The following is a 27,913-nucleotide window of genomic DNA, read 5'->3' on the forward strand; positions in this document are numbered from 1 at the left end:
CATCAGTTAATTGTCCTCACTGCAACGCTAATTGACTTGGACCCCATCTTACATTGGCACGCAGATGATGTTAGAAAATGATGAACACCCACAAAATGTAAAAGCATTTAAATAACTTTATAAAGGCATTTTTAAAATACAGGAACAGAGAAGTTTGGAAGAATTAGTGAAGAAGTATAGTTTGTATAACACCTGTGTCAGTAATATTTAATATCTACCCATTCATGGGATGCAAAATAGTGCTGGTAAAGCTTTTCCAAAGACTGTGATATCTAGTACACCATTGTAGTAAAAACAGCACTAAGTGATTGGTCCTGGTGGAAGTACAGTCCTCTACAATAAGGCATCGTGGCGAGGTAAAGGCGTGATGGTTAAAGGCACAGCACAGCTCAGAACTGTGGATCAACTGCAACATGATCTCAGGTCCACCGTGTGTCTGCTTCCACACATCAGGCTCTAACGTTCACATACAGTCACTGTAAACAGTGTAAGGAGATACATGTGCAGCTGTACTGATGTCCTGAGCTCTATGACATGTCGGGAGAGCCAATGAAATGTCCCACTGCATGATGGGAAAAGTGGCTCAAGAGTCTCCAGGCACCAATATAATATGTGCTGAACTATTTAGCTCTTTACTGTGTGCAAACCTTTATCTATGTTAAGAAAGTTTGATTAGTGTTTGATATGATATATGCTTATTCGTTAGATCGTGTGAACATAAACTAGAACAATACACGTCAATAAAACAGACAATAACACAATTCAATACATAAAAATATGACAATGTAAACTGTGCTCGGAGTTTTAAAGAACTTGAACTTTGAACTTATGCCTACCACTGCATAGGTCAACTGGAAATCCTTGAAGTAGAGCTAAAGAGATAAATCCACCACCAGACTGAATTTTGTAATTATAATTTTTTCTCTCTATCAGTTTTTCTTAAACCTGCCTTCAATGTCTGTTTACTTGTTGCTGAAGTTGTTCCAGGACAATGGCAGCAGCAGGTTTTTAAAAAGATATTTAAGGGTGGATTTGTCCTTTAGTGTGCAGAGGGTTTAGAGGGTTGCAGTGTGATGAGTTTTTTTGGGATGTCAGAGTTTTAACTAAGGCAGACTGCTGCTGGAGGACCTTTTCACCAACTGAGGAGTGAGCTCCATTTCTCTACAGTGGCCTCCATGGCTGTGTATGCTGACCCTGCCATGTCCCAGACAGATGTGATCACTTCGCTGCTCAGTCCGTGCACTAACTGACTGAACTGAGAGAGCAGAGAGAAACCAATTGACGCCCCACCGACCGGGTTGGCCCACAGCACTGCCAGCAGCAGAAGCAGAGGCAGCACCAGCAGCGCCACAGAAGAAGGCTGCAGCTCACACCGCATGTTCTGATCCCTCGTGGCTTCAGCCTCCACGCCAGCCTCCACGCCGCCGCATCTGGCACAGCAGCGCACGTTAGGGACGGGTGCTTGCTCCAGGTTTCCGATAGTTGTGACAGGCCAGTGCTGCTGAAGGTGCTCTGCTGCCCGTGGGCTGACTGAGAGGTTCACCATAGTGGGCAGAGGGGTTTTAATCACCTTCTCCACCCTCTCTCTGAACAAATGGAGCCGCTCCAGGAAGACCAGAGGCAGGTCCTCGTCCTCTAATGATGAACCCAGGCACACCAGGTCCAACTGCTCTTCCTGCAGGAGACATTATGCTCATTACTTTCAACACTATATGCCACAGTATAAAATAAAAACACATTTCAACCACAATTAAAAGTCCCAGACCCATTTTCAGAATTACAAATAGTGTTATTGTTAATACCCATGTTCTAACTACAACAGAGAAACTCTGATTTCTCTGATATATCCAACATGGTGGTAAATAAATTTGAGGCACCTGAAGACCAAACAAAGCCTCACATCAGCCAAACAGCATGACTCAAAGTAGCTAAATCTAAAGTAGATAAAGTGCTAAACTGTCAGTGCACAGTAATTTACTCTCACACACAACGATGTCTAAAATCACACAGCAATCTTGAGTCAATTGGCATGAACACAGAATAAAAAAGTGATGGCCAAAAATGAACGAATAAATCCTCTTGAACAACTCTTTATAGTGTCCGGTATGTATGAGGTCAGTCTGTTGAATGTTGGAAGTGTTCATGAATCCTCGCCTTTTTCCACTCGCCCACACACCAGTGTCGTAGGGTAATGTTACGCTGAGTGAATGAGAAGCAACTGAGTCGGACTCAAGTCCAGACCTCGGACAGCCAAAGCCAATGGTGCATTCATGTGCATCTTGGATGGTTGCTCTTCCTACTCTGATGTGTTCATGAGCCTTGAGTTGTAATTTGGAAACAACGTGGATGATACAAAGAAGACGTGTAATTGCTCAGACTGTTTAAACAACACCCTGGGAAACGGATCAGCCATTACATATGACTGGGTACTAATGTTTCAGATTATTCCAACACCACATGAATGCAGCACAAGGTTGCAGAGGTAAATTGGGCATCTGTTACTTGCCCCTCAAAGAACGATAAATCATTGGTAGCTTACAGCGCTAGACACCATGATCACGCCCCAAAAGTGAAGCCAAAATGTCTCGATTGCCCCCTGGTGGTTGGCTGCAGTATAGGTCCTAAACCCCGCCCCCTCCACGTTAGTGGATAGGACATATATATATATATATATATATATATATATATATATATTATATATATATGTGTGTGTGTGTATTTTTTTTTGGCCTGCCACCACCCCCCACTTTTGGAGGACAACTTTATTTTTATTTATAGAACTAAAAAAAGTTAAACAACATAAGGAAGAAGTAAGGTAAATAATCAAACAGAAAGTAAATATTTACATAGTAATACACTTTGTGTTGTTAACATTGATCTTTGATGGTAAACAAGTAGGAGGAGGGTTATTGTGTGGCCTTACATATATACTGACAAACAGACCAGCAGACAGACAGACAAACAGACAGATAGACAGATGACAAGACGGACAGACAAATGGATAGACAAGGAGGTAGCCTAACTAATTGGGGATTTTTGTGTATATGCTGCACATGTGTATGTGTGTGTGAGTGTGTGTGTGTGTGTGTGTAAGTATGTGTGTAATCTGTATTTATAAGTGCTTGTATGTGTGGATATTTCAGTGATGATGATATTAATAACAACAGCAGCAAAGAAAGAATAAATAAATAAATAATAATAATAATAATAGAATAAATAAGAGAAAAAAAGAAGAAGAAAACAAAACAAAACAAACAAAAAAAAAAAAACGAGGTGTGTTGCAAGATTCTGTGGAATTAAGATCAGGCATTTGTAGAGGTGGATTTTTGAATAAATGTGGACCAAGTTTTGTTGAAACGGGGTATGCTGTGATTAACTGATGCAGACATTTTTTCTATTGTGATTTGATCTATTAACAGATTCTTCCAGTGTGTGATGTTCAGTTGATTTCTTGTTTTCCAGTTTAGGAGGATTGTTTTCTTGGCGACAACTAGGGCTATGAACAGTGTAGTTTTAATGTGATTATGTAATTGTACAGATGATATGTCTCCTAAGATGTAGAGTTGAGGGGATAGGGGGATGTGGCAGCCTAGTATATGTGATGGGTGATCTATGACTTGTATCCAAAATTGTCTAATTGGTGTACAGTGCCAGAGAGCATGCATGTAATTGTCTGTGGTGTGCTGTGTGCAATAAGTGCATTGATCTGATGTAGTGAAACCCATTTTATTTAATCTCTCACCTGTGTAGCATGTTCTGTGGTTAACCTTAAATTGAATGAGTTGTAAATTTGGGATTTTGCAGTGAGTGAAGTTATTTTTGCATATTTGAGACCAGAAATCTGCATTTGGAGTGATGGAAAGATCCTGTTCCCACTTTGAGGTTGGGAGAAAAGTTAAAGTGTCAGAAATGTATAAATCCTTGAGAGTAATTTAACAGAGCTGGAAATCTTTGAAAATTCATTAATAATTGTTTGATCTTGCGTGTTAAATGTACTGTTGATTTTGGGGAGAATGGTGGACTTAAGCTGTAAGTATTGGAGATATTGACTGTTACAAATGTCGAACTTCTGGATTAATTCTTGAAAATTGATCATTTTGGAATCCTGTACAATATGGTGGAGATGTGTGATACCTTTGTGTTTCCATGATGTGAAGTTTAATGGTTTCCTGTTTATTGTAAAATCTGGGTTGTTCCAAATTAGTGAACGCGTGGATGGTGCAACCGTGGAGCCTTTGATACGAAATATTTTCCACCAAGCTGTCAGAGCTGAGGCTATGGAAATATTCTGAAAACAAGTGTCATTTTTAATTGTTTGGCTGATGAATGGGAGATCTGAAAGGTTTATATTCTTGCATAGTGCCTGTTCGGTTTCTAACCAGTGAGAATCATGATGTGAAGAGGTGAGCCATTGTTTTAAGTATTTTAACTGACTTGACAAGTGATATAATTCAAAGTTGGGTGCATCTAGTCCTCCTTGAATCTTGGGTTTTTGTAGTGTTGATAGTTTTATACGAGGTGTTTTATTTTTCCAGTAGAATTGAGATATTGCTATATTGAGGGAATTAAGCCAGGGTAAATTTGGAAGTGAAGGAATCATGGTGAATAGGTAATTAATTTTAGGGAGGACTGACATTTTTATTGTTGAGATTCTTTCTGATAGTGAGATTGGTAGATTTGTCCAGTGACTGAGGTCATTTTGTATTGATTTGAGTAATGGTGTGTAATTTAGACTGAACAGCTCTGACAGCTTGGGGGATATGTGGATTCCTAAATATTTAATATTTCCTATGGGAAGGTGAAACTGTGAGGTGAGGGCTGCCACATCCCTTTGGTCCATGCAGAGGGGTAGAATGGTAGATTTTGATAAGTTGATGGAGTAGTTGGATAGAGATGAGAATGATTTAATGACTGATAGACATTCTTGTAGTGATGAGTAGGGTTCCTGGAGGAGGATCAACACATCGTCTGCATAGAGGATTGTTTTGTGTTCCGTGGATATTGATCTGATACCTTTGATGTTATTGTTTTGTCGTATGCTAGCTGCAAGTGGCTCCAAGAAAATTGCAAAAAGTGACGGAGAGAGTGGACATCCTTGTCTAGTGCCGTTGTGAAGCGTGAATTGTTGTGAAGTTAACCCATTAGTTGTGATAGTGGCTGTCGGTGAGGTGTATAGTGCCTTAATCCAGTTAATGAATGACTCTCTGAATCCAAATTTTTTTAATGTTGTGAATAGGAAGGACCAGTTGACTCTATCAAATGCTTTTTGTGCGTCTAATGAGAGGATTATGGTTTCGGTTTTCTTATTGTTTGAGAGCTGCATTAGGTTAAATAATTTCCGTGTGTTATGACTGCCTTTTCAATTCTATTTGACAGTGCCTTGCTTATGATTTTAATGTCTGTGTTAATTAGTGAGAGAGGTCGGTAACTAGATAGGTGAGTAGGATCTTTGTCAGGTTTTAAAAGCAGGGTAATTACGGCTGTATTTATCGTTGGAGGTATACTGTTGGTTATGAGGAATTCATCAATCATTCTGAGAAAAAGGGGTGAGATGGTGGACCAGAAATGTTTACAGAACTCAGCAGGGAAGCCATCAGGACCGGGTGCTCTATTATTTTCCATTTTATTGAGTGCGTTATGAAATTCAGCTGGGGTTAATGGTTGTTCAAGTAAATTAGTTTGTTCTGTTGTTAAATGGGGTAAATTAATATTATTGAGGAACTGATGTATGTCAGAAGCATTTGGGTTGTGAGAGGATGTGTATAAATCTTGATAATAATTCTTAAATACAGTGTTGATATCTTTCGGATTGTGGTATGGCTTCCCCGCTGAGTCTTTAATTACTGTTATAGTTGTTCTATCTTTATTTTGTTTAACCATATTTGCCAGATATGTGGTTGATTTATTACTGTTTTGAGATGTATTAAGTCTGAGTCTTTCAATAAGAAACTTGTTTTTTTTATTTAACAGATTGTTCAGTTCCATTTTGTATTTCTGTAGTTCGCGAAAAATGTTATCAGTAGGATTGGTTGCATGAGTGTTTTCAAGTTCTTTAATTTTCTTTTCCATTTCCAGTTGTGACTTTGTGTCTTTTCGTTTTTTGTATGATGAGTATGAAATTATTTTACCTCTTAGAACAGCTTTCCCGGTTTGCCAGAGTAGAGCTGGCGAGGTATTCGTAGAGTCATTCATTTCCATAAAGAATGTCCACTCTCTCTTAAAATAACTGTCAAATTCTTGATCCTCCAGCAGTGATGTGTTGAACCTCCATCTGGAAGAAGTACTGAAAGTTGTCTTTGTGTGCAGTTTAACTGAGACTAGTGCGTGATCACTGATTGTGTTTGGATGGATTTGTGTTTCAAATGTATCAGAATGTAATGAGTTGCTAGTGAGAAAAAAGTCAATTCTAGAGTTTGTATGGTGTACTTTTGAAAAATGGGTGTATTCTCTGTCATTAGGATGATTTAGCCTCCAGCTATCACCAAGACCACAATCCTCCATATACTGTTTTAAAACTATAGTAGATTTAAGTGTTCTGATATTTCCTGTTGTGTTTGATTAATCTATTGTTGGATCAAGTATTGTATTGAAATCTCCACCTATGATTAAGTCTGAGCTGGGTAGGTTTTTAAGGATAGAGAAAAGACTGTGAAAGAAAGAGGGGTCATCATTATTAGGGCCATAAAGATTAACTATTGTGAGAGGGTTGCTATCAATGGATATGTTAATAATAATATATCGTCCTTCCGGATCTGAAATTGTGTTATTGTGACTGAATTTAACTTTGTTATTAATCATAATTGCAACCCCTCTTTGTCTTGAATTGTAATTTGAAGTAAAGATATGAGGAAAATGTGTAGATTTCAGAACATTGTTTCTAGTATCAGTTAAATGAGTTTCTTGCAATAGACAAATGTCAGCTTGTATTTTGAGCAAATGATTAATGACTTTTAGTTGTTTTGCCTGACTCCCAATTCCACATATGTTCCAGCTTACAAATTTAATTGTGGACATGATTTAATAAACAGAAATATGTGCGCTTTGTTTTGTTTTCTTTTTTCCTTCCTCCCTTTCTTGCTGTGTTTTGAGAAAAAGTAATGAAAAGTGATTTGATTTGATTTATGTGTGTGTCTGTGTGTGCCTGTGCGTGTGTTGATTCGTCCCCATTCATAACATTCAACATTTCCCCTTGACCCGTCCCAACCCCTCCCCCATGTTCCCAGTGCCCTCCTGCAGGTAAAAACACAAAACACAAAACAAAGCAATCAATACATAAGACACAAAACGGGATAAGGGAGTTCAACATTATCCAACGAGAGAGAAAACAAAACTGTATACTAAAATATACTTCAATATGTTTTCCCAAAGATGGTTTCTGTCATTGTAGGTAGTTCTTATCACGCCGCTGTTTGTTCACGTGTTTGTTTTTCTGATAGGTTTAGCTTCAATTAGTCATTGGATGCTATAAAAAGGGGGTTTGACATCACGATTGACAGCTATGTGCGCCAAACAGTGTGCTTGTGTTCAATGGCGCTGCTCGTGACTGGTCTAACTGGTGTATGGGTGGGAACTTGATACCACAGAGGTTGCTACTGCGAAGACTGTGGTTCCAAATGACATCACCAGCACAAGATGGCAACGGCGGTATGAAGGTTGTTTTGGCTTTCTTTTTGTACAGTGGCAAAAAGTGGAGAAGTGTCGTCCATCTTTACAGTCTATGATAACTGTCTGTGCAGACCCTCAAAGACATAGGCAGATGACGAGACTTAAATCACACTGACCAAAGCAGACTCTCATGTACACGCGGATGCAGAAACTGATTTGGCCTCAAGGGTGGACACGGGTCAGTAACAGTATGATTCTGTCACTCGTCTTTAATCATGGCTCCTGTAGTATGTCCTACTCAATGACCACACATTGTATCTGAAGTTCAAAGACAGATCTGTGATTACCTTTCCATGCTAAAGTAGTTGGGCAGCTGATCTAGGAAACTAGTTTGTGCACTAACAGGATGGGAAACACTCACTAATGTGTGACGATGATGTGTGCTTTGATTTGATGTAAAGTGGCCATGACACACACCTGTAGGAGCTTCACTCTGTCTATGAGTGGTTTGTAGGCCCGGGACACCTCTGCATCAGCTTGATCCAGGGCCTCCAGGTAGGCTTGTCTCTTCCTGGCCAGCACCGCCTCCAGATTCTGAAAAAACTGGTTGACCTCCTGTCGGTCCTGCCCCACCTCACCCTCACAGTGGGCCATCTTCTGCTCCAGCTGCTTCACCAGCTCACACAGCTAACAGAGGGGCAGTAAGAAAGGGCAGTCAGCACAAAGTCACAAGTTTTTCAGTGTCTTTTTTCATGACTTTGCCCCGGTTTGAAGCATCGGCCATACTGACAGGGTTTCCCACCTGTTCCCATCTTTGCTCAGAGAGTCTGGCCAGCAGCTGCGATGGGGTCTGTTTTTCTCTGATGAATGCCGCCTGCAGGTCGTCTACAGGATGGCCCTGGTGCTGCCCGATAGTCAGACACAGCCCACAGATCAGCTGTCGATCCTGGATGCAGTACATGTTCAGAGGCTGCCTGTAGTGCTCCTGACAGGAGGGGGGTCGTGGCTCACTGTCACTCTGGTACTGAAACAGGATATGAGTGAACAGACATGCAACAGGTAAGCACAAACTGAAACTGCAAAGTATCACACCAATAAAAGGATTTCAGACAAATAGGTACCCAAAGGGTTAATGTTTCAGTCATAAGTGATCTTCTCCTACTTTCTCAATGATTGCCTTCAGAGGTGCGTTGGTGGGCAGGGCGTCTATGCCCATCGGGGGCAGCTCCACCACGCCACGGCAGTTGGGGCATTTCAGCGGCAGACGGAGCGGTCGCCAGATGGAGTAGTTGGTGGACACCTGGAGCAAGTTGTCCAGGCAGGTCTTACAGAAGGTGTGTGAGCAGGGCAGGATTCGCGGGTCAGAGAAGAGAGAGTAGCACACAGAGCACGTCAGGTCCTCCTCTAGGTTGTCCATCGGGGAGAGGTCGGGCTCAGGACTGAGGGTTTAAGGGGAAGAAGATCTGGCAGGACAGCAGGATGGATTAAAAGCTACATGCTGCACCTGTTCAGCAAAACGCTTTCACTTGCCACAACTGAGAAGTGCATACAACCTGGTGATGACAAATAACATTAGGACAAAATGCAATTGAGCTAAAAGAGTGAAGCGACAAAAAAAAAGAACTATTTTGATACCAATTGTTTTGTTTTAGGCGATATCAAAGTTTTACAGTATACCAGGGTATTTAGAAATCCTGAAAGTACGATTTTCAATACCATCAAAACCACAGATACTCCTCTTTCTACTAAACTGATAAGGAGATGCTGTATTAAAATGATGTAGTGCACAGCATAAGCCACCAGAGGTCAGTCTTTACTGGTAGAGCAAGTAGAGCTAGTTACGTTACAAGTAAAAAAAGAAAACTGCCTCTGCCCATGTTTGGGTGTACTGCCACATGTACGTTTATCTTGAGATGACTTCTTCCAGCTATAGACGCAGTTAATTAGCCACAGAATTTTATTCAACACATCCTCTCAGTTTGGCCCACTGGTGTGTCATCAGGTCCTACAGCAAGAAGGGTGCTTATCATTGAACCTGGGTATTTAAACCCAGCAAGACTTGTGTCAGTAGGCTGATTTCATATTGGAAACACAGCACTGTAGATCACCAGTGGCTCAGCTTTTACATTTTACCCAGTGAAATGTCAGCAAGGTATGAAGGTATGGTAAACACATACCGCCCAAGCCAAGTGTAAAACTCTTTGTCATTGCCATCTCCAGTCCTCCAGTCTGTGACTGCCAGTGCACTAGTGTTTAGGTACACCTGTACCATGTACTGCAATCCAATACAACAGCACTGCCATCGATCGTGCCTTTATAAAACTTGTGATGTTCAGTTTTGTTTGAATTTAATTAGGCTATATGTTTACAAGGGCTACATTATGATCAAAAGGCATTTCTAATATTTTCTGCTTTTTATTTACGATGGAAAAACCTCAAAATAATGCAGTCCAGTACAACACCACCATTATGGCCCTAATGCTAAAACATATAGCCTAATGAAACATTCAGGAGAATGAATTAGTGGTGTGCTCGAGGACTGTCTCTATCATATGAAACCCAAGAAAAAGACACAGTTGCTCTTGAAGAAAAGGTCAGCACATGGGAGGAAAAGGCACTCATGTATGGAGCAGGAACAAATACACTTCAATTAAGTTAAAAAACATTTATTCAAAAATCATGGCTGCTTACATTAAAATACCTAAGGTCTTCATCAGGGTGCAAAAGAGTGGACAGGAGTCAGGCAAACATTTTATAAACTTGGTAGGGAGTGTCACCCAATCCTGACTAATAGATGAATGCAGGTGGGTGACAGCAATGGATCACAATGAGAGGCCATTTTGAAGGTGACACACCTCTATGAGTGCTCAGAAAAAACATCCTGCACAAAAGAGATATTACTAAACAAATATCAAAGTTACACCCATCACATAAAAAATGAAAACAGACAGTTCAATCCATTCAATGTAAGCAGCCATGTTTTTGAAGAAAGGCCTTTTAATTTAATTCAAGTGCATTTGTTCCTGCGCCACTCACTTCATTTTTTCTTCCCATACAATTTAACATCTCTAAGTTAGTGGGGGGGGAAACTTGGACATTATAGGCATCATGAGAGTAGACTTTGTGGCAGAACATTTATATTGGGTTGCATTGGATTAATGAAGTAGTGCTTCTCTTTTAATAACATAAGGATGTGTGGATTGTCTCAACCAAGTCTCAACATCTGGTGCTGAAAAACAAGAGAACAAACCAAAAAGCGGCTCAGACCCTATTAGAGGATCAGTTATACTGTGGTGTGTGTGTGTGTGTGTACGGGCTCTCTCCTCTAGTTACAGCTAGCACCGCAGTGACAATAAGAGGCCTTCTGCCAGCACCCACCCAGTCCCAACACACATACACAGACACACACTTTGTGGTCAGGACAGGCTGTTCAGTTGTGCAACTGACCCCCAAAACCTGATCCATTTATGGAGGCAACAGCAGCCGAGGTGCCCGGGTTCAGACGGTTACAGGTGGTCTGCTGGGGCCCCATTAAGTGTTATTAGTTAACGTTAATTAATTTGAGTCATATCCACACGTATAATATATGCTTATGAAAGTTGGTGTTTCTTTTATTCTTTAGTTAATTGTTTATGTCGCGACGTTAGGGGGGCAGATGGAGTTCCCAGCTAACTGTCGCATCCGTTTAATCTCTATAACATCACAGAAATCGCACCGTTAAGCAAGCAAACTTTAAATCTGCTTACTTAAAAAGCGATAGCCACATAACGTTAATTACCGTTAACTACCGTTAGCAGTTGTTACGACTGTTTTCTCCGCGACTTGTCAGCCATTTCTTACAGTTTATTTTATCGTTATTTGTTTTAGTGTTGGTGACACGACGTGCACAAGATTAAAAAGATGTTTTAAACAAGGAAAGACTCACCGTCTGCTCGGAGTCTGATGTGTGTGTCCAAAACCAAAACAGAGCAGTCACTTCCTGTTCCTGCTCGTGCTCCCTTCAAGTGCTCTCAGTAAAACTTAAGAAACACATTCAAGCGCTTGTGTAAAAAAATACGACAAAATATGTGCGGGATTCGCGATAGCTGTTTGCAATCGTTAAATCAGCGTTTTCCCCCCCGCAAGTTAAAGAAAAAATGTGACGTTTGCCTTATTTAATAATCATTATTTCCAGCATGAAATAAATGGACTTTTCTGAGTTTCCTCGAGTGGACGTACTCCACCCCTGCCATGAAGCCAACATTCCAGAGAATCTGGAATGCATCATCTTTATTTCCTCTAGTGCGCATGCGGATAAACGGTCTGTCCGGCCAATCAGGCTTCGCCTCTCTTAGATTTGAATTCAAGCTTGATCCTTGGAAGAAACGACGGAGTTTGGCTGTTTTACAGCATTTTAAAAAGTCCAAAAAGAAAATAAATGCAGAGGGATTAATCACACCACTTCTTCACGACAGACCACACACACACACAATCTCTCGATTTGGGTTTCACTATTTATTTTCTCCAAGACAACCTATATTGTAGCCTATCTCCCCAAAAAAAAGGTTTTTGGGCAAACCACCTTTTTTTAACCTTCCACGTCATAATTTTAGATTTGAAACCACATGTTTGCTAACAAGGAATGCTGCAAAAAAATACCCCTATGTTCAACAAAAGGTTTATGAGCACAATGTGTAATCATTTACTACAGTGTTTGAAGTTAACACAAAAAATGGAAAAGGGTAAGCTTGTACACCTAGCTGGTATAAGAGGAAAGAGGAGTATGGGGCTAAGGACTCTGCAAGGTACTAAATGTACAGCAAACTTGTTCATGGGTTTATTTGTTATTCAGGAGAACCCACTTAGGACAACTCCAGTCTGACATGTGGGACACCCTTTGACCTTGAGAAAAGCGAGGCTAAATCCCATCTTAGTCTAGCTGAGATACATTAGCAGATTTTATTACTGCTGCTCCTGAAATAAAGTCATTATTTTCTCAAGTATCACTAAAAAGCATCATTGGATTACTCTAGAAAGACAACAAAGATTGTGGTTCAGTGATGCATATTGTGGAGGTTGTTGGCAGGTCAAAACCTATGAAACCGCCCAACACACCTTCAGAAAGACTTCAGGCCTCACTTTGCAGTACATGTGCAAAACCATAGATTATTTAGCAAATCGGACACTAGTGAGGGGTTAGGGAAGGGGAAACATGTAACATTTAAGCACAGTTTTACTTAAAATGAAAATTACACTGTATCCACAGCCTAAGGAAACTAAAATATCCTAAAAAATAACTGTGCTATAGTTTAGTACATGCAAAGGTTATGATTCACAATCCTACGTGAAATGGCCGTTGTTCTCTTCTCCCTTGGTGATAAGTCAAAGCTATATGGCAACAATACTGCAAAGCAGTGATTTTGCTGTAAATTGAAGGAAAAAAAGAATTAAGTGTCACAAGGGGAACAGGTCATTTGGTTGACTATAGTGATGGTGTCAGAATTTCACAGCATCAAGCCCATGTCTGGTGCGTAGGTTAGGGTTCTGGTGTGAGGGTGGAATACGATCGTCGTCAATCACCTTTACAGAAGCAATGAAACTAAAAGCTGAAAATAAAAAATATCATAAAAAGGAACACACTGGAGGCAAAAAGAAAAGCCCAAAAGCCACCAAATGCATCTTAATACAATGCACTTTTGCTCCACACCTGCCAATAGCATTGTCCAGTGTCAATTAATACTAACTTAACAATAATTCAAAACAAAAAAAAAAAAAAAAAAAAAATCCTTGTGATGACGATGCCTTTTTTTTCATATCCAAAGTTCTTCCTTTCAGGGATTTGCAGATCAGCCTCTCTTTCAAAGGCAGAATTTCTTTTCCTGAAACCTTTGCTGACCTCTTTGTTGCAATTTTGTTTCTCTTCAGATGTTGTATTTGTATTTTTTTTTTTCCCGTCTCTGCATGCGTTCTCACCCAGACTTGCATACTCCCAGTCACGCACGCAGCCAATCACACAACAACTCATCCGTCCATTCTCTCGCACATGCGACACGCGCAGCCGGACTCCTGGCCCCGCCCACCAGGGGGAGAGGATAGTGCCCTATCGGGGCGTCTCGTTGGAGGAGATGAACCTGGCTCCTCAGCACTGAGTCCAGCCATTCATACACAATGGGTCCATTCACACACATGTCTGATAGCGTGGCCGATTGGGGGAGGGGCACATTGAGGGTGGCGCCCTCTCGAGTCGGAGGACCGCAGAATTGTGATGGTTCGTGGTTCATCTCAGTTCATAATTAAAGTTATATTCATCTCTGCATTTTGTTGTATTGTAATATTTCAAGATCTCTTGATTTCATATTTTTTGGATGTCCTTGGTTCTCCCCGGGCAGACATCGAGTTTTTTTGTTGTCGTTTGAAGTAGTTTTCCGAAGGCGACAGCTCCAATAACACAGAAGTTATGTCGGCATGTCTCTCAACGCATTCGATGTAGATGTTTTGCTTTTTTTGCAACATGTAGCCACTCATTCTCACTCGCACCCACTCGCCATCTCAAACTTCATTTGGGCTGGTTCCCCTGGAATGCCAAATGAAATCCACACATTTTTCTCTCAGATAAGATGCAGCCATGGATCCCACGAGCCAAGCACAATGGATCAAATTTCTCACACTCTCGCTCTCTCTCGCTCTTTCTCTCCTAATTTTTTTATGTTGAACAGAGTGCTGCATCGTGAACAAAACTCCAGAATACCCCAGATGCCGTCTAGAACTGGAATCCCTCGGCTGGCACGTTGGCTGAGTTAAAGCCATAAGTTCCACCTTGGATGGCCTCTGGAATCAGGCTGGTGTCTTCATCAATCTGAATGAAAAGACAACAAGACAAACGGTGTTAAAACAATGTACAGCAGACATGACAGTAGATCAATCACCAGAGGTGTTCACTGCATTATGAGGCAACTTTCTGCATTACAAAAGTCAAATACCAAATGCCACCTTTAACTTGTGAGTTATCCTCAACATGTTTCGTCCATAACTTCAATGCGATGGTACTGAAATGCTCAAGTGTGATATCAACCTGAGCCTTCAACTTAACAACACAGCAACACTACTGAAAAGCACCACTGGACTCCACCAGAGTCCTCCATCAGGACGGGTCCCTGCAGCTAACCCACCAAAAAGGTGATTTGTGGGTGGCATTTGGTCTTAATATTATTTTCGGGTTTGTTTCTGCGTGAAAAAAAAAAACAAAACACATATGGGTTGGATCCCAGGTTAAAATTAGAATAATAAGGATTTAATTTAGCGACTTGCACCCCTTTTACACTGCTTGCTCAAGTCAAGAATTTCATGCAGTTATTCTGTTTCACTGATCTTTATAAAATGTGACAGTGTTGTCCTGCCTTTAAACCAGCAGCGCAGGTAGTAGCCTGTATAATCTGTGTAAAACGAAAAACCAGCAGGATGGGCTGTGACATTCTGTCGATGTGTTATGTGTGTGTGACCCACTGCGGGAGATTAAAAAGTAGCTAGAAGCCGTTAGCAGCTAACTCAAAGAAGAAGACCAGCAGACAAAAAACGCAAATTAGGAAAACAATGTGGTCCTGGAGCTCCTTAACCTCCAAACAGAGGATGAGACCGGAATAAGCAAAAAACACATTTAATACAATTTATTTAAATTGTATTTTCTAAATTTTACATCACTAACAACATGCTGCCTAACATAATTATTCGAACAGTGCATGGTTTTAGGATTTGCAGATCTTGTGTTGGTGGGTCTGGTCGGACGGGGAACTAACTTGTCATGTGTGCGAGTGGCGGGCAGATGCAGTATTTCTGGTTCAGTCTTGATAATCAGACCAGTGCAGGACTCTGCTTGACACGTACTTCAAACTGTAGTAATGAAATCAACTTTGAAAAGGGGGGGGGGGGGGGGGAGGGTGCATTTTCTTGTAACTTACATCATCAGATGAGAAGAACTGATCAATAATTTCATATGCCAATTTGTAGATATCTTCATTTTCGTGATTCTGCAGTTGCTCCACTTTTTCCAAACCTGAGGAATAAAAAATAACTAATTTAACACCATTCAAATCACACATGAATACCTAATATTAATGAACATAAACATAAAACCTTGAAGGTACGAGCGGGACTTACCACCACATTCCTCAATAAGGTTAGCAATTGTTTCAGCCTCATCATCAGCCATCTTGAGGATATTGCTGAGGCCATCGAGAACAACCTGCACGACCTGGGCATCCTTCACTGTTAGCAGGTTGCAAAATGGAGGGATCACCTGCTTCTCGATCAGGTGTGCCACCTGTAGGCAGCAGAGACAACAAGGGAAAAAACATCTGTTTATCATCATTCAGTTTTTGCTTTTATGACTTAATTTAATTTGTAAGATACATTTGATTTTGTACATAAAATCAAATTGCAACAGTTGCTTGGTGAGTGATGGGCAGGTGAGTTTAAGCCCACGGCTGGCAAATTATTTTGGGGAATACATGATTCTTACCTGATCTTTTCTCCCACTTATTGTCAGGTTGCTGATGGCCCAGGCTGCTTCCTTCTGAGTGCCAAAGTCACCCTAAAAAATGCATCCAAAGTGAGCGACACATATTTATCCATACATGATCCACTTGTACGTCACAGCTTATTCAGACAGACGGATACACACCTTGTCAAGCAGGTGAATGATCATGGGAACTAGCTTGGCGTCAATGACAGCCTGCACCTGCTGCTGGTTGCCTGCTGTGATGTTGGACAGGAACCACACTGCCTCCTACAGGACAAGAAGCACAAATACAGTCAGTTTTCTACTGTGGGAAGGCGAGACATGGAGATGTAAGTGTACACAGGTTTTATCCTAAACAAAGCAGCTCAGTGATTTCACTGAGTCACATTTTAAACTAAAGAGAACTCTGATTATTAATGAAACATGACAGACCGTCCATCCCTCTTCCCAAGGGCTAAAACACTTGTAAGTATGAGTTTTTGTATCTTAACTGGATCAGAATCCAGATGTCCACACTGAGTGTTTGACCTCTGGTTGAGACAGAGTGCTGTGGGTGGGGCAAGGGCGATTTTTGAGGCTCTAATCATCGTCCAAGTCACAAAGTGGGCCTCATTTTTAAGTGACTGGTCTCAGATGCACTCCGATATCAGCAGAGACACGTGGTCTTCAGCACCCTCTGGCCACCAACCCACGGTATCACACGTTCAATCACATGCACACAGACAACCCTCCTCCCCCAACCCCCCAAATCTGTCCAACTAACTACAACCAGCTCCCCACTGAGATCCTCTTCGTCTTCTTGCTCCTCGCGATCCTCCACGTTGCGAATCCCTACAGCTATCTGTCCCATCTATACCTTTCACACAGCATTCATACAAGCACCAAGTCTCAGATTTCATCACTTCCAGGCGACACGTGTTGCAGCAAACAGAGGGCATGTACGTGTGTAGGGTGAGAAGGAAGATGGAGGATGCATTACCTTATTGATTTTCTCCTTCGGGTGTGTGAGGAGTGCAGGGAAGTGGCTGAGAGCATCACAGTTGAGCACCACCTGGGTCTGTTCATCTGTGCCAGTCACTATGTTCCCAACAGCTCTCAGGGCAGCAGTCTGGATGTGGAGAGGAAGTGCAACATTGTTTAATAATGATGATACAATTTATTAATTTGATCCCACGTATAATCAATCTCATCTCTAATGTCCATGCCTGAAGTTTAATTAATCTAATCCTGAGCATAATCAGTGCCATGCCTGGTGTCTCTTCATACCTGAACTTTGACCTCCTGGTGACTGAGCAGAGGTACCAGATGTGGGACGATGCCAGAGTCGATGACCATTTGGATCTGCTCGTTTCCAGCGTCCGTCAGATAAGACAGAGCCCACACTGTGTCTACCAAGATCTGGAGGAAGCAAAGAGCAAAACAAACTAATGAATTTCATTCTCCACCCTTTTTTTAGAACAGTTTTAATATAACAGGGACTCATTTTGTGGGGATAGAGCTCTGCTAATAGTTGAGAGTGTGAAGCCAAGTCACACCAGCCTGCTTAAAAACTCTGGGAAAAACATCTACTCTACTTACACTGACATCAGTGTGGTGGATCAGCACGCAGAGAGCTGGCAGGATCTGAGGAAAAATTCGAATAGAGGAAAAGACAGGAGGGATCATTAGGTGGAAAACATTAAAACAAAAACATCAACAGGTTTACCACGCGATCTGTACAGGCTGTAATAGGCTAATAGTTGACATGACAGCATGATCCTGTACTCTGCAATACCTGCTACACTGTAATTCACTTCAGAACATAAACAACAAAGTAAATTTGACCTCATTTATCCAGTTTAGGTAGAACAGTGAAGGAGCCTCTTCTGACCTGACCTCAATGATATGGAGCTGTTTTCCCTATTTTCATAAAATATTCCAGCTGTAAGCTTTAGACCGTATGTAGCATCCCCTCTTCTGATCGTGGCTTTGAAATAAAAAGGACGCGTGATCTTGAGAAATATTGGCATTTATGATTATGGACATCTTGCTTCCTAATATGTATAAACTAAAGAAGACTACATGACTGATTAAACACTGAAATACTGCCTTTCCTTGACCCCCATGTTACTCAAAAATCTACACGAACATCTCCCTTGTTCTCGATCTCTAAGTCTAACACAAGTACTCACCTCCTGGATCGTCTCCATGGGTGGTGGAGGGTCCTTGTGGCGGCACAGATTGACCATGACCCAGGTGACGTTGCGGAGGAAGGTGATAGGGATGGAGGGACTGATGAAAGAGAGCAGGGGCTTCACCACACCCAGGCCGATCACATAGTCTCTGCACTGAGGGCCATCACCTGGGTAGAACACACATGTACACCCAGTTGGAGCGCATGTCATCTCGGGACTGACTGTTTTTGTTTCAAACACACCAACAGCGACTCACCTATGATGTTGCCCAGGGCCCAGACCGCCTGTTCGCACACATTCTGGTGAGGAGAGTGAAGGAGCCTCAGGAACAGCGGCACAGCATCTGCACAAAGGACACAGACAGGTGTCAATCACATAAAGGGCATTTCACAATCAGATGTGTTGCTTCAATTCAGGTACAACATGATCCTCACAGAATTTTTTTAACAGCTCTAGTAAGAGATAGGCAAATCATGGAAAACTGTAAGCAACAGCTTAGCGGCCTTACAAAGTATTCTTTTTTTTCTAGCGATTATACCATTATAACGTTATTGCGACCTGCATGCTAACAAAGTGGCTAACTGTCACATTATTTTTGGTGCATCGACTGAAAAGCAAAGTTCCAAAGCATGTCCTCTGCGTAAGCCTGCCTAAGTAAACATAGAATGTGATGTTATGTGTTGTCAAGATAAATAATCCTTAAGTTTGCTGATTTAAGTGTTTCAGTTTCAGCTCCCTTATGGTAAAGCTTGCTTAAAGTACTACCATTTAAAGGGACCAATCACCACCTCTGAATGAGCACAGTACATTCATGCGGCAAACAAATATCAAGATGGCCACGCAGTGCAATTCTTTATAGTAATTTTTGGACTTTACATCCACAGTAAGACTTAATTTCATATTTTAGTTGCTGAGCAAAATTGACAAAAAGTACTAGTGACAAATAATGCAGGTAAATATTGATGTATGTGCTACAGACACATTTCTTGTGTGCAGTTGTGCATTTCTGGGGTTCTTTCACCTTGTTGCAAACTGCATCAGCTGCCAAGGTGATGTAAATGTGAACTGTGGTTTACTAAGTGATGAAATAATACTACAGGTTTATCAACAGTTAGTGGAGCGTTCAAAATCTGTCATAAAACAAGCTGATGATCACAAAGATGCATCAAAAAGAAAAGAGATTAAGCTATAATCAAGACAAAGAGGAAATAGCAGTGTGTGTGTGTGGGACTTACTGGACTGGACCACGGCTTGGGTCTGCTCTGAGGTACCAGACGCTATGTTGGTTAGAGCCCAGGCTGCCTCAAACTGGAGAGATGGACTGTCAGGAGGTGAGAGATGGATGAGGGCCACGGTTAAAGTGAGTGTGACTGGGCAGCGGTGTCAAACAGTGAGAGCATGCTAATCATGAGTCATTTATATTTCTGCCATTCCTGGAAGGTGAAAACTAGAACACATTTACATAACCGCTACAGATGTAGGCTGGGCTAAACCTGGTTTGCTCATTAGCATAACTTTGAAGTGTACATAAACTCAACATGATTGGGGAAAAAGGGCTAGCTCGTACTATAATTATCACACATGGAAAAAAAAGCGTGATGCACTGCTACATGCAGACAAACAGAATTACAGCCTGCTTACTTGTCATCTCTGTCCAGGCAGTGAACCAGTATAGGAAGGATCCCAGACTTAATCAAGTCATCTATGGGAGGGTTACGGTCACTGGACAACAACTTCCTACAAAAACAAAGGGACAAAGATGACCATTACTCATTCACTCGGCTCACATAGCTTTGCTGACACACACCAAGAAGACGAACCAATGACACACACAGAGAAACAGCTAAAGAATGTGTCTACACAATGTAAGTCAGACACAGTCCTCATTAGTGTTATGACACTAGACTTCACCCTGAACATGACCTAACATCAACATCAGGTAACATGTGAAGACATCTTCAGAGTCAAGATAAAGCTGCAGAGTAGACTTCAATGGCATTAAGAACTAAAGACAAACAAACAAAATTAATCCAGAAACATGTTTCATGAATTCAGCCACCTTGTGCTGCACTTGACCGGACTTGAGGAGGGCTGCACTACCGAGCTGCAGTGCCATTTACAACGTCCATTAATCAGACGGGGCTGACTTACTGTAAATCACCGCTGTCTAACCGAGCTGGAAAAACATTCAGCCCCTGAAATTTCAACACTGGAGACGTATTTTGCAAGAGGCTATCAATTTTAGTCAGAGAACCTCTTAAGACAAAGTATTATTGTACTGGTGCAGAATCTCAGGCTCACGAATACCAGATGAACCAGATGTGAATCTGTACTACACTCAAACTACTACTTTAACATTATACAGCATCCATATAGTTTATTCATAGTGAAAAATAGGTTTGAGTGGTAATGGGATAATCATGACAGCCTTGAGTTGATACTGATGCACCGCAATATTACCTATATTCACATATCAATGAATTACTAGGGCAGTGCAGGAATGAGTCCTAAAACCCAGAAATGAGTTTGCATTTCAGCACTTTCGGGTCCCTTGTCTCAAAATCATTTTTAGTTAGATGCCTGAAGTAAGGTCTGTGGGTTAGCACAAGATCATGAGACTTTCACCTTTTGTTCTGTAGCATAAAATGCATCCGTAAATACTCCCCTTGAGAATTTTGAAGCTTGTACGCGTCTTAAAAAAAACAAGACAGTTGCTAACAAGCTGCTGGGTGACACTACAGAGTTCCATCACACTGACATGGCTTTGGAGCCTTGTTGTGGTGGAGATGTTTGCGTCATGTGATTGTGGTGAAGTTCATTTATAGCCTAATGTTAGCTTTTTACTTTTGGCGCTTGCATTTATGCTTCAAAAATCATAAAAGTGAATTATAGTGCTAAACAAAACATGTAACATCATTAGCTTTTGTTTGCCACAGAGCTTAATTGTTGCCATAATCCAATGGAAAATTCCCACTGGATTTTGGCGAGGGAACCATGGTGAAGTTAACTTCCATCTGGGGTTTTAATTTTAAGACATGTCCGATTTCACTAATTCATTTAGGTCACCGTCACATGTGTAGTTCAGTTTATTTTGGATTATACAGACTGCTTGTAAGATCGCACTCAACAAACAGACTCAGTAGAAGCACTTCTTTTGTATTCACTAAAATCCTGTAGTCGATCCACTTTGCTTTAACTGTGAAAATCAATATAACAACATGAAAAATGTGACACTGTTGTTAATACAGAGGCAATAAACTACTAAAATAAATAAATACTAATTAATACTAAATAAATACTTAATGATGTGGTGTTTATTGAAGGGATAATGGGTAGAGTCCAAGAGTGTGAGGGTGTGTTTTCCTACCTGGCAGCCTGAACAGCAGTCAGCTGAACACCCTGATTATCACTGGTGGCATTCTACAATGCAAAGTTAAAGTTAAAAATCTGATGCATAATATACACTGGGGATAAATGACAGAGATGAAAAAAACATCCCACTTACTTGTACTATTGCTTCAAGAGAGGTGTTTTGCTAAAAAAATGAAACATTATGGAGAGTCATGAGTCAGGAATTGTGCTTTGACACACACTTGTAACGAGTACAGTTTGTGATATCAGGAGTTACACTATGATCAGTAACAGGTACATTTCAAAATCACTGGTTAGGCTAGAAATAGTCAATTCTGTTGCACACAGCAGCGTCCACCAGACAAAAGCCATCTGAATACCCTGAAGAGTGCATATCCTGGCAGAGCCTTCCCCAAAATTGCTTTTGTATGTGAAGTTGACATGCAGGAAGGAAAGCAACGAAAGCACCGCCGAGAACAGTGAGGGGAGGCTCATGACTGGGAAATGCCACCAGGACAATGCAGAGACTTACATTCTCACTTGCACCAATGTAGTGCTGTGGTGCAACAGTCAGCAGGCTGGACGTGCGGGCCAGCATTCAACACGGTAAGTTGCCAACTGGCAAGCTCACCTGATGCCCTCTGCAGGGAGTTCAGGGCCCAGTGTGGGCTGTGGTGTAGAGTCTGTCTTACTGTCTTAATCAAGCTCTGACCATGACTGGTGTTTTATTACAGCTACAGTTGGTAACATTTCATAAAACCAACTTTGTGACATATTTGAGGAAAGTGTCACTTTATTCTGAAATGTGACAGATCCTTCCTCCCCTTCTTACTGCTTCATATGGGATTTGGTAGAATCCACCCAGCTCACCAAAAACTACCAATTAGAGCCGAGAAGCTGCTAATGCAGCTGTCAGTCATGTACACTGCTCACAAACTGCAGACAAACTGTCAAACTATGCAGCTCCAATCAAATATGAATCAAGACTCTGGCAATGCGTTGCCTTTTTCTCGCATTGAGTGTTTTCAGAAACATATTTTAGTGTACTGTTTAGCTGTAAAATGAATGAGAGTTTGTGACCTGGCTGCCATGTTGAAAATAGTCAGCCACCAACTGGACCAACATTCTCATTATACAGCCAAACTGTACACTGAAATATGTTTCAGAAAATATCTGAGGTGAGAAATAGGCAATGCAGCAGCAGAATTTTTACTCATATTTGATCAGCACTGCCTGGTTTGACAACAGTTCACAGTCTCCGTTACTGCATTACCCATTTCTCACATCAAATGTTCTCAGAAACATATTTTAGTGTACTGTTTAGCTGTAAAATCAGGTTGTGACCCGGCCACCATATTGAAAGCAACCCCCAAGAGTCCTAACCAACGTTCTCACTTTACAGCCAAACTGTGCACTGAAAAATGTATCTGAAAACATCTGGAGGTGAGAAATGGGCAACGTAGTAACATAATCTGGATTCATTTTTGATCAGCACTGCCAGCTGACAGTTTGACAGCAGTTCACAAGCAGTGATTGACAGCTGTATTAGGGACTCCTCGGCTCTAGTTCTTTGTTTCTGTTCATGTGTGGTAAGGCCATTAAAAGCGCTACAAGGCAACAGAGAAGGCAGGGAAATATGATTTTTCTTTCTCACATATTGTCTGTCATGTTAAGTGCTGTATGAATGCAGAGACAGTTTCAGCAAATATGAGAAAAGTTTGTCTTTAATATAAAAGTTACCAACTACAGCTTTAAATAAAGTTGGCAGACGCCTCTGAGAGCCAGCAGTTGCAGCTGATTGCCTGTGCACCCTCAAATACAAAACATGTCATTCTAACACAGCCCTTCATACAAAATATGCATGAGACAAGTGTAACCTAGGGATACTAAAATAGTGGTGACAGCGACGCTGACAATAGCAGAAAAATAAAAAATAAAAAAGCTGAGGGAAAGTGAGGATTTTGGTGAATCTAACAAGCTAAGTATGCCCACACTTTTCATTGCGAAAGAGCTAAGCACAAATAGGAAACTAACAAATACAAAACAAAAAAGCAAATGTCCTAAAGGCACAATCCGTGTGTTATTTTAGACCGACTGAAAACATTCACACAGCGGTCACTGGTTGTTAAGTATTTAAACTAGATTGGCCAGCACACTTTTCCACAGAAGCCTTTCTAATGTCTTGCAGTGAGTCAGAGCAGCATGTCATTGTTGATATATTGCTAAGCAGCCCGTTTGGAGTCAACCCTCTCAATACCACTAGGCAGTTACTGTGATTGAATTTCTGAACTGCTGAGTGGCCTTTTTTTATCCAGTAATACTGTCAAACGTGGAGCCCCTCAGTGATGGTGGGGTTCTTGATCTATTTTTTGTGACGTTGTTAGCGTATTATATATAACAAGTGCCTCAGAAGTGTGCAGTAGATATATGGAAAAAAATATCCCATGAGACACCAAGCAGCACAGAGAAAGACAGACTGCACGTTTGCCTACACTCCTGCCCCACCCGACTGACATTGAGCAAGAGGAGCCAAGGAGGAAGCATCACAGAGACAAAATGTCAGCATGTCCCAAACCTCTAGAGTGTTTGACCAGTGAGATGAACCCAAAACAAAAACCCTTTAGACTAACATTATGCCAAGCTGTCATTCCCAGTACTCAGCAGTACCTCACAGCAGCTATACAATTCTCTGCCCTTGCATCACAAAACCTAAAAATATGTGTATTTGATTTTCTGGTGGCAGCAGACACAGTTTGAGCAGAGGGTGCACAACCGTACCGATCTGAAGTCTCCGTCGACATCAGAGTCCTCGCAGATGTCTTCATGGGGCACATTTCTCCTCTTCAGAAGGTGCTCATCTCTTTTGTTCTGTGGTGGAGGGAACAGAAATACCACTTCATGCAGAAGAAATGCACGATGATAACAAGGAAAACTCTGTATCTTTTAGTACTGCAGATATAATGTCTTGAGTCTTAGTTGTAGTAGGTGGCACAATATAATACAAATGTACTTACCTTTCTGAGTTCCACCACTACCTCAGTCCTCTGTCTTCTCATAGTCTGTTGGTGAGACAGCACATTAACATTACACAACTAGGAACATTAACATATTAGCCCAAGAGGGTGACACAAGCTACAAAATTAAATTTGGGCACAGTCTCAGATCAGGATCTCGTTTATGCGACCAGAGCTGATCTGCAGTATCAGTCATACCTGGAGCATTAAGTCAACAGCCCACACTCTGCGTATGACAGCACCCAAACACATTTAACATGAGCATGATGACCGAATATGACTCAGCTTAAGTTACAGCTAGGCCATTTTATGTGCCTTAACAAGACAGATAACCCCCGTATTCTTTGATATATACCATTTTTATTCATGCTTTTTTCCATTAAAAAAACAACTGTTACAATGATGAGATGCACTCTGCTGCCAATTTATTAGGCACATCCAGCAAAAACTACTGCAGTCCTGCTGTAAGACCTTCATGAAGGTTATAATGTTTGTTTTTTGATTGAGGAAACTGTTTTAGAGAGGTGCTGGCTCTGATTTGTGGCCTTTATTTGGCAGTAGTTTATGCAGATTCTTTTTAGATTGTAATACAATTCAACAGCATCACAACTACAGCCTCTGAAATGACCATGAAGTTGAATCAGCACCTCTTCAAAACAGTTTTAACAATGACTGTGATATCCTTAGTGCAGACAGGATTTACTGCAGGAATGCTGTATTAGATCACACTAGTTTTTGCTCTGTACCTAATAAACTGGCAGCTGAGCATAAGGTATATGTTAAAGCTCACGTTACTATGAGCGAATAGATGAGATGTTTGTCTGTAATGCTTATGTCCACCACTGACAGCCATCCACCTTGGTGATGATAGCTAAAGTTAAAAGGTTGGCAGACGATGCATCTCATGTCTAGTGGCCTTGGTCGCATCAGAAACAACTTGTCAAACAGAATGTGTGACTATATCCTTCTCATATACATCTGAAGTGAGCCCGCCTGACAACAACATCCCCTGCTAACATTAACGAAGCATGGTACTGAACTGACTGTAAATGATCTGAATCTATAGATCCATCGTTAGCTAACGTGTAGCTTTGATCTATCAGTCATGTGATCGTGTTAACTAGCTGGTCGCCTTTAACCTTGTTTGCCAAGCATGTGTGACGTTGGTAAACCACGGAATATTTTTTTAACACCACGCCACGGTTTAAAATAACCAGGTAACTGGTCAGCTAAGAGGCTAACTGGTTTCCGCCATTGTTTTTGGCGATAAAGACGGGGGATGGGTGGAACTGCAGCCACCAGCACCACCAAGCCCAACCACTGAGCTTCACGGTGGCTAGCAGGCGAGCTAGCACGCAGGTTAGCTAACTGCAGTATCAAAATAACGTTAATCTGCCGCTGTGCTAGCTTGCCAATCAGGCACATATTTCCTCAAGACAACCTCAAGGTCAACTATATGTACTTTTAGACAATCATTAAACGTTTTCCCAGGCTAACATATCGACATAAACCGCTCCGGTGGACGATATGCCTCAGTTAAGCTAGCGTGTCCCCCGTGGGCCTGGCTAGCATCAAGCTAGCAGAGCACATCCAGCGGAGGCGATGAACTCTGACTAGCTTTTCTACATGTTTTATAACCAACGCGGTCTCGTTTTAAAGCGAAACCGGTGAAACGCAGAGGGAAATCGCCCGACCAAGGCCAGCGGTGTTTAACTAATGGTCCGCGAAGGCCCTGGTCGAGGCTTTGGGTAAAAAGTTCCCGATGTTGGAAATTAGAAACGACGTCACAAGGAAGCCAGGAGGCGAAGCTGGCCGTGAACAGAGCGGCGGCGGCGCCGAGGAAAAGAGGAGATCCTCGACACCGATCTGCATAACTTTTACCTCCAAATCACGGCCCTTATTCTTGAAATTCTTCAGACGCTGGTTGTCCAGTTTCTCGTTGTCAGCCATGTTAGCGGTTCTGGTTACGTTAAATACAGTTAACTCGTGGATTTAGCTGGTGAGCTACCCTTTTCTAGTTCCCTTTTCTCAGCCTTTCGTTAACGGACTATTTTTTGCTGCTCTGTCCGCGGTGCATACTGGGATTGCCGGTGGTGGAGGGCAGCCTCGCTCTGGCGTAGAGGAAGGGTGGGGAAATCCCCTCCACTCTCATTGGTTTCACTGTTAACATCAATCTGCAGGGCGCGCCACATAACAAGATACAAACTCATGCTTTATCATTATATTCAATGACAATTAACATGCAGTATATATATATTTATATGCGTGTATATACACTTGTAGAAATAGGTGCATCAATTACAGTCAATACGGTACAATTTTGAGTATTTTGCATTTTACATTTTTATGCCACTACTTCTCTATTTTACTTGTATTTATTGTACAGCTGTAGGTACTTTGCGAATTAAGATTTTTTTATATATAAAATATGTTTTAAAAAATTATGCAGTTTTTTTTTTATTGTAAAGTAACCTATCAATACAGGGCTGGGCAATATATCAATACACCCATGGGCACAGGCCCTGGGGCCTAAAGTGTAAGGGTGGCCCCCCTGACTCTCACCTGATAAATGTCCAACATGTTCTCATCTGTCATCTCATCGTCAGGTTGTCGCATATTGTCACTTTGTCAGTGGCTTTTCACATCTACATACTATACACAGGTATCCTCCTGCGTCTGCTGTCACCGCTACCAACACCAAGATATCAACAAAAGCACATGGTTAGAGAGGAACAATGCGCTCCCTGGTGAAAGTTCAGTTTGTTGGACCCATCCACTACCCCTCCCTCCCGCCCTATCTGGATTTTCCAGCTCCTTATATTATGTTGTTACCGTTTCAACCTGACACCGTCAATGTTTCATATGGCTGCAACAGGTGCCATCTGGCTAGCCGCAGCGTGTCATAACTCCACAAAAGGTTAGGTCCAGTTGCATTACAAACAGACGCCACCTGGTGGCATATCATGCTGCCGAAATCACAGACAAAGCGACAGTATTCTGCAACTTGGGAATGAGAACAGGCTGAAATGTCACTCATATTAACAGAGAATCAAATTTACCACAAAGAGATGCAAAGGAACTGCAAAGAGAGACAAAAATAATTACAAAAAAATGCAAAACAATCATAATGAGACCAACAAAATGACCAAAAAATGGCCTCAAAGAGACACAAAATAACTTTAAAGAGACACAAAAAGAGTTTAAACAACTATAAAGTGTGTGTGTATCTTGCTCTAAATAGGAGAGGTGTGAGGGTCTTTTGCATATCTGTGCCC

The 27,913-nt window shown here is 41.5% G+C and overlaps 2 protein-coding genes across 3 annotated transcripts; both read right to left on the minus strand.

The window, feature by feature from the left end:
• Positions 1 to 98: 98 nt before the first annotated feature.
• Positions 99 to 11,926, minus strand: trim59 (tripartite motif containing 59). Of its 2 annotated transcripts, none has more exons than XM_078167066.1 (5): positions 11,531 to 11,926; positions 8,768 to 9,068; positions 8,408 to 8,629; positions 8,083 to 8,292; positions 99 to 1,675 (listed from the first exon to the last, which is right to left on the minus strand). In XM_078167066.1, the coding sequence occupies exons 2-5, from the start codon at positions 9,020 to 9,022 to the stop codon at positions 1,133 to 1,135; spliced, it is 1,230 nt and encodes a 409-aa protein (XP_078023192.1). In that variant the 5' UTR covers positions 9,023 to 9,068; positions 11,531 to 11,926; the 3' UTR covers positions 99 to 1,132. The 2 variants fall into 2 exon arrangements, with proteins under 2 accessions (XP_078023192.1, XP_078023191.1); XM_078167065.1 differs by having other exon boundaries at positions 8,768 to 9,158.
• Positions 11,927 to 12,080: 154 nt separating this feature from the next.
• Positions 12,081 to 26,744, minus strand: kpna4 (karyopherin alpha 4 (importin alpha 3)). The gene is made up of 17 exons (XM_033631599.2): positions 26,520 to 26,744; positions 24,639 to 24,683; positions 24,403 to 24,492; positions 21,779 to 21,808; positions 21,641 to 21,693; positions 19,915 to 20,010; positions 19,509 to 19,594; positions 18,530 to 18,616; positions 18,271 to 18,440; positions 17,678 to 17,722; positions 17,366 to 17,497; positions 17,079 to 17,207; positions 16,262 to 16,366; positions 16,100 to 16,171; positions 15,739 to 15,901; positions 15,540 to 15,634; positions 12,081 to 14,440 (listed from the first exon to the last, which is right to left on the minus strand). Exons 1-17 carry the CDS (start codon positions 26,586 to 26,588, stop codon positions 14,345 to 14,347), a joined length of 1,563 nt encoding a protein of 520 aa, XP_033487490.1. The 5' UTR covers positions 26,589 to 26,744; the 3' UTR covers positions 12,081 to 14,344.
• Between the last annotated feature and the right edge of the window lie 1,169 nt (positions 26,745 to 27,913).

This window comes from Epinephelus lanceolatus, chromosome 4 (assembly GCF_041903045.1).
Source record: "Epinephelus lanceolatus isolate andai-2023 chromosome 4, ASM4190304v1, whole genome shotgun sequence".
Classification (NCBI taxonomy): Eukaryota; Metazoa; Chordata; class Actinopteri; order Perciformes; family Serranidae; genus Epinephelus; species Epinephelus lanceolatus.

Coding starts and splice junctions, on each gene's coding strand:
- trim59 (XM_078167066.1), bottom strand. CDS start 9,022: ATGGACAACCTAGAGGAGGACCTGACGTGCTCTGTGTGCTACTCTCTC. Junction 8,293..8,407: donor CTGAGCAAAGATGGGAACAG/GTGGGAAACCCT, acceptor CCCCTCTGTTAG/CTGTGTGAGCTGGTGAAGCA. Junction 1,676..8,082: donor ACAGAGTGAAGCTCCTACAG/GTGTGTGTCATG, acceptor TGTCTCCTGCAG/GAAGAGCAGTTGGACCTGGT.
- kpna4 (XM_033631599.2), bottom strand. CDS start 26,588: ATGGCTGACAACGAGAAACTGGACAACCAGCGTCTGAAGAATTTCAAG. Junction 21,694..21,778: donor CTCTTGAAGCAATAGTACAA/GTAAGTGGGATG, acceptor TTTGCATTGTAG/AATGCCACCAGTGATAATCA. Junction 17,498..17,677: donor TCCACCACACTGATGTCAGT/GTAAGTAGAGTA, acceptor TGCTTCCTCCAG/ATCTTGGTAGACACAGTGTG.